Source organism: Chiroxiphia lanceolata, chromosome 3, assembly GCF_009829145.1.
Source record: "Chiroxiphia lanceolata isolate bChiLan1 chromosome 3, bChiLan1.pri, whole genome shotgun sequence".
Lineage (NCBI taxonomy): Eukaryota > Metazoa > Chordata > Aves > Passeriformes > Pipridae > Chiroxiphia > Chiroxiphia lanceolata.
In genome coordinates this window covers 21,369,661-21,376,562 of record NC_045639.1, presented here as the reverse complement: position 1 = coordinate 21,376,562, position 6,902 = coordinate 21,369,661, and the positions used below count along the sequence as shown (strand labels likewise).

General features: G+C 41.5%; 1 protein-coding gene across 1 annotated transcript in view; it reads right to left on the bottom strand.

Moving 5' to 3' along the window:
- Nucleotides 1-259: 259 nt before the first annotated feature.
- LOC116783619 (usherin-like) overlaps nt 260-6,902 on the bottom strand; it is a 238,386-nt gene continuing 231,743 nt past the window's right edge. Inside the window, 14 exon segments of the mRNA XM_032681273.1 lie at nt 260-363; nt 366-489; nt 492-599; nt 601-647; nt 650-668; nt 671-789; nt 792-835; nt 837-1,099; nt 1,101-1,211; nt 1,213-1,541; nt 1,544-1,830; nt 2,190-2,194; nt 2,668-2,799; nt 2,801-2,896. Coding sequence (XP_032537164.1) covers nt 260-363; nt 366-489; nt 492-599; nt 601-647; nt 650-668; nt 671-789; nt 792-835; nt 837-1,099; nt 1,101-1,211; nt 1,213-1,541; nt 1,544-1,830; nt 2,190-2,194; nt 2,668-2,799; nt 2,801-2,896 — 1,788 coding nt within the window.

The following is a 6,902-nucleotide window of genomic DNA, read 5'->3' as shown; positions in this document are numbered from 1 at the left end:
TGTCATCTCAAGCCTGCATTCTCGAATGGCAGACATCTTGCAAAAGATCCAGCAGTACAAGATTGCAGGTTTTGGAGTCTATAGCCAGAGTAGGTGAATTACCCCTTCTATTAATTACAACCTAAGTCACACTATGTACTTCATCAAGATTATATATAGCTGGTGTTACTACAAATTAAAAAAAATCTGGTTTATCATTTGCTTTTAGAACACAAAACCTATGGATCTGAATATCTGTTTAATCAAGATGGCTGAGCTGTCAGCCAGCCCATGAACCTTCCTGCAGAATTATCTCAACGAATGAGTTCTTCCAGATATTACCTACTGTGGGCTGTAGCTGTGCCACTATGTATGACCGTCTCAGAAAGAAACATGAGATGCATCGAAGTCAAAGTTTTCTTTCCTGTTCAGCAGGCTGTGGATGGAGATTGTGTAATTTATTATGTCACCATTCACTTGATAGGAGGAGTCCCCAGGCCACCAAATCTCATTTGAGGACCAATGCCTGCCAACCTAGGAGGCACCATCCCAGACGGAGCAGAGGGGTTGGTTTTTATCTGAGCTGATGGGCTGGTCACGCTCCCTTGACTGTTATTTGCCAGTGACAGTGTAGCTGTACTCCATGCCTGGCGTTAGGGTGAAATCAAATAACGAGTTTCCAGGCCCTGAGGTAAACAAGTACACCATCCCTTCTTAGCTCATAGCATTGTGATGTTACCATTGGGCTTATCTGGAAGTTCCATGTGATTTCCATCGACTCTGAGCCATGACAACGCAGCCTGGGGCTGCCATATTTAATGGTGGAGCCTCCATGGTCATCATGGACTGGATGTATGGCTGTGCAGCCCCCAGCAGTACAGGCAACCAATGCCAAATCATACTGTGTGTAAGGCTGTAGATTAGAAACCAATATTTGCAAATTTTTGCCCAGGATAATACTCTTCATTGTTAATTTCAATATGTACTTGGTACTATCTCCATTTTGTATTTGAGGAGGTGCCCAAGATGCATTGATCTGAGTGGCACTGACAGCCTGCAGATATGGTGGGTCCACCAAGGCAGGAGCTGCTTCCAGTGTCCGTATGGCAGCTGGCTCACCTGGTGGAGCAGCCTCCCATTGTACAGGCAACTATTGCATAGCTGTACACTGTGTAGGGCAGTAAGTCTTAATCCATGTAGCTGAGAGTAGCAGCATCAAAGCTGAAAGGGTAGGAGAACATCATTCTTTAGCCGCCTGTACGACTGAAGAATGCCATTGGGATGTGCCGGGGGGGCCCACGATATGACACACTTTATGGGGGTAGCTGATACCACAGATAACCTGGGGATGGCAAGACCTTTTGGGGCAGTTTGACTAGTCTTTGCCACTGTCCAGGAGCTGTCAGTGTAGCCTGCTGCATTCCAGGTGCGTATTTTATATTCATACACTTGTCCATGCTGTAAACCTGTATCATTATATACGAATGTATTACTTTCAGTGTTATATTCTGTGAAAACAATTTTCTCGTCTTCTGTTGTCGCTCTGTACCCTGCAGCATTTCTTCTGTGCATCTGGTGAATAACTTCTAGCGAATTATTTTTCCATTTGGATTAATTGGCTGCAACCAGCTCAGTTCAACATTGGTGGCATTCACTGCCTGGATTACAGGTGCCATCTGAGACACTGGGGGTGCTTCACCTGTCTGGACTGGCTGGGGTGGAGAACGAGTGCATCCTGCTGCATTGCAAGCCTCCAGTATGAGGGTTGTAGAGAGTGTAGGCTCACGGCGCCTGAAGAGGAACTGCCGAGATAAACCACTGTACTCCAGGTTGTCATCACTGAAAATATTGCTAGGTTGGTGATAAAGAAAGAAAAAGAAAAAAGGCAGGCAGGGAAGGAAGGACAGAAGCCAGGATAAAAGGGGGAAAAAAATCAACAGTTTTTGTCAATAACCAGTAGATGAGACTCCGTAATCTTTGCAATAGGGTAAGGACTATCAACCAGTGATTTCAGAAACTTACTTTCTTGCTAGTAACAATCAGCACACAAACAGGTCATTGATACAAAAGGAGTGTTTTGATCCAATTTTCATGATTTTTTTCATTTTGAATGCAGTAATAAATCACTTAGTGACAGTTTTCATTATATTTGATTGTTATCAAGTTCATTGCGAGGCTCTCATAGGCTAGAGGAAAGCTTTCTCACAGACTAGCTCTAAAGAAAAATCACTTATGGAAAAAAATCTCCAAATAAACCTCTCTAGTTGCAAACCTTGCAGGTAAAGGTTTACACTCAGTTGAAACCACTGAGGTAAAAAAAAGTCCCAAATTCCAGAACAACATTCTGTCAAATCCAGGTTTTCTAGAAACACATTTTGATGGTGTCTAATGTACAAAAAGTAATATTATGACCTTTCATGTGTAGCTTTCTGTGCATTCAATGAACAATTTGGTTCAGTGTAAATGAACACTTTACAGTCATGGAGTAGCATAAGAATGTTAATACTTATTTTAATATAATGAAAGCAGAGGGAATTCACAGAGTGCCTTGTGCTTACACAGGACTTCTGTCTTATTGTAAACTATAACGCATTTGATTTGAGTCCTTTTTAGCAAAAATGCTTTCATTTGATATTCAGCATTTCCCTTCTCTTTTTTGATCAAGTGAAATGTCAAGATGAAGATTACCTTAATCACACCGTTGGGCTGGGAGGGCTCTGACCATTTGAGTAGCAGAGCCCTGCCATTTTCCTTCTTTTCCACAGTGAAGTTGCTCAGGCCACTGGGTGAAGCTTCCAAAGTGCGCACAGATGTCCAGGGGGCTTGAAACCTGCCCAGCATTGTTTACAGCTACGACATGAATATGATATGTTGTGAAAGGTTTCAATCCAAACTAAATGAGCTGATGCTTTGTTCCCTGAAGCAAAAATACAGATGTTTGAGTAGTTAAAAAAGTAATCAGCATCTGTGGTTTATGTCACTTGGAAAATGAGGCCTCAGCTCTGGGTCACTTCTGACCGCTTTGCAGAATACCCATCTGGTTACCAGGAATTTTTTAGTGGTTTTCATGATTGAACCTTAATTCTTAGAATTCTTAGGCTTTAAAAAAGTATCTATCATTATGGTTAAAGGCTTTGGAGATGACTGCTTCGGGAGTCCTGCAGAGTCTGAATCTCAGCTAGCAAATAGCTTGTAGTTCAGCATGTGTCTGAGCTTTGCTCAGTGAGGATGAGGCTGCCTGGAACTATGGAGGACTTCAAGAACATAAAAACTGTAGTATATGAGTGATGCCTGCTTCTACAGAACTCTTCTACACACATCTGTGTGTAGATGTGACATTTCATAGGCTGTCCTGTCCTAGATACTTAGGGCATTATAAACTGGATAAAACAGTGTTTCCAAGAGTATCGTTTAATTTCCTTACTGAAAACAAACCCCCTTAAAAATGGGGGGGGGAGGGAAGGAGAGATGGGGGGGAAATGGATGGCAAGTATAGAGATTGAATAAACTAGTTCCTATGTTCCTGCTTTGCAAAGATGGTGTTTGAGATAAATTCACAATGTAGGATGACTGTAGGGCAACCTGCTGCCTTACAAGAACCCCCTCCCTGTTTCTCCAGGTTGGAGGAAGCAGCCACATTGCTGATGGGGGCATGAGCAAGCTGCCTAGACCCTCCCTGGTGCCAAAGGCCTTGCCTTGAACCAGTGGGGAGAGGCTGAGAAGAGCATGGCTGTTCGTGGATCTCACTGGGCTCTAACTGGGCTGCGAGGACTGGGGCTGACCTGCCATCACACCAGACCACAGCCCCAGCAGAGAGACCTGTGGGGGGATGCAGAGTGATGGACATAGCCACTGGCATCACAGCTCACAGCTTTAGGCAGCTTAACCAAACACGCATCTGACACAGACCTGACACTGCTCAGGCAAAGAGAGCTTTGGTACAAACTCTGATCTAGGCCAGGAAGGAGACACAGCCGTGGTATTACTTTGAACAGGAGTAACATGTTCCAACAGGAGACTGTGCAGATTTGTCTGGTCAGATGAGTGAGGAAGAAAGGAGTTCAGCTGACCACCAATATATTTAATCTCGTTTTTAGTTGTGCTTTGCATGAGCTACATAAGTCTCAAGAAGGGGAGTGCAAAAATTCAGTTGCCTTCGTGTGGCAGAACGAGATGAAGTCAATTTTCCTGTTTCAGTCATATTAAGTGTTAAATGCTAACACTTCCAATTGTTTAATATTTAAACATTTGTTAAGCTATCAGACTCAGAAACAAAATTTAAAGAAATATTAATTTCTTTTTTTAAATATTAAAAGTTAGATTATAAATATTTTAAATAGTATTTCCTCACAACAATGAGTTAGTCTTTTAGATAAATATAGCACAGCATTTGAATGACCATTATGAATATTAAATCTGAAGATGCCACAAGTACAGATTATTAAACATACTTTTCTGATAAATGATTCCTTTTTCTGTTAAACAGGGCAAACACTAGCAAGATTAATAATGCAAAAAGTATAATTCTTGTTAGGAATTCCCAGCCATCACTGCCAAAAAGCATAAGCTCAAATGCAAATAGCAATCACCTCGAACAGATTATATATAAGAAAGCTCTGGCTGCCGTGGGACATTTAGAGATATCTTTGTCATAAGAAACATGGAAAGCATGTGGGCTATAAAGCAAAAACATATGTATATTGTCAATAGCAGCACCTGTTCAATTACAGTTTATTTCAGCATGGAGAATTTGTTCAGCCCCTAGATGGCAATACTATCAAACATTTTTTGTAACATGAGTACTTAATGATTAACAACGTGCGTTCAGTCATCCAACATATTCAAGGCAGCCATTAAAAAAATAACCAAACCTGATTTCATTATAGATTCTTTTAATAACATTTATGGCTTAGATCCTTGAAAGTGGAAGCGTTCAAACTGCCATAGCCAAAAAACCTATACAGCCGACTGCCAAAATTATGAACTGTAGGTTAAAGAACAGTGCTGAAATCGAGGCTCATGCTTAGCATAAAAATCTGGCATTAGAAATTATGTTGGCACAAAACATGATTAAAATTAGCTTTACAATTGGATGTAGTCTGTATTAATAGTTTTTATGAGGACACTCATCTATTAGGTTTTCAAAACAGAACTTTTTAAAAGCCTAAAATTTACATTCTGTGGCTGGGGGGTGGGGATGGGAGGAGAGGAGCACACAACATTAAATTATTGCTCTGAACCGCTACACAGAGGATCTCTGAAGGTACAAACACATAATTACAAACATCAGACAAAGGCAATGGCTCTGTTTTCTAATGAGCTCCATTCATCAGGGTGGGTTTTTGTGACAGCAATGCTACAAAACACTATATTTCTGTTTTTTAAACAGAAAACTAGCATATTTTTCATCACCCTCTACCATTTTCCCCACTAAACCGCAAGATTATTATTTACAATCCTCACTACAGTTTGAAATGAAACAAGGATGGAGGGATTTCCTTGCCTGCAGTTCATCATGTTCTCCGGAGACTGCTAAACCATTCCTTCCAGGGATGACTTTTATCCCTGGCTCCTACAGATACTTCTTGAAGAGCAAATGGTTTACATGTATTTTTGTTTTGTTTGGTTTTGAAGTAAGCTCAGGGGATGTACTCCCAGAGTACAGAGCCCCGCTTTCTCCCCTGCATTGCTGCCATTGCCAGTGTGAATTTGCTCAGCTCAAAGGCTGAGGCTGAAAAGAGGGTGGATGGCAGACTCAGTGATTCATTTTAAAATCACTTTATGTCCTCTCATGACATTTTCAGCCTAGAAATACTGTCCTGCTGGAATGGTCAAATATAAATTGCAAATACACCTTGCAAGGGATAGCACTATAACTTTGGTTTCAGCGGACGACACAGCCTTTTACACAGGCGCAGGAACAAAACATTGCCTTGGATATTCTCCCAGTCTTTCTCTGCATAGCCATAAACTCACAGATCCAATGTTTACACATGCTAACAGTCCAGATTTCATTCACCATTGAAAGCAAACCAACAAATAAAATTTTAATGCAACATTAAGATGTTCATAGACCGACTGACCATGAAATCCAATGGACCTACAAGCCCATGTCCTCCTTTCTCCTGTTGCCAAGCATTCTCACTCCATCAGTCAGTAAATTAAGAATACTTCGGCAAACATTTAAGAGTGTACACTCTCACATTCGTCCTATATGGCCCAGTCTTTCCATGTAAACACTATGGGAATGGACACCTGAGACAGGATGTGATGAGCCACTGTGACTTGATCCCCACCTTGTAGCCCAGAGCCCAGCCTTTGACATGGCCCTTGCTTATGGTAGCCTCGTTCCCTTCCCTGAAACAGCTCTGGCAGCACTACCACTACTCCAGGCAGGACCCCACCTTTGGTCTTGCTGTGTAAAAGCTTCACACACTGCCAGTGGCAGCACAAGCTGTAAGAGCAATTCCACTTTTTAACTGTAAATTAGAATAAAGTTATTTAAAATAAAACCTAGTTTTAACATATTTTTGAAAACATAAAATGAGAGAACATGAATCATGATAATGTATCCATAAGATTTGCTTCAGATTGCCTTTTTTGTTTGTTTATTTTTTAATTCATGAGCATAGAAGTCACTTAAGTCTGGAAACAAATTAGCATAGTCTTTCATGTCGTTCAAGACAGTGGCATCCATAATGCAAGGTGCCTGCCTTCCTTGCTACCTCTTGGTCCTCCTCCTGGGCACAGGCAAGGCTGTGCAGCCTTCAAGGGTCTGATGATTTTACACTGCCTACTGTGATTGCTTTTGACTACTTGAAGTGCCCCTAAGGTGGCAACAGGGTCAAGAGGGTCTTTGTAGGTTGAAAATGATCAAAAATTAGCATTGATCTGTAGCTGTCAATAATACTCTGCACGGGTGG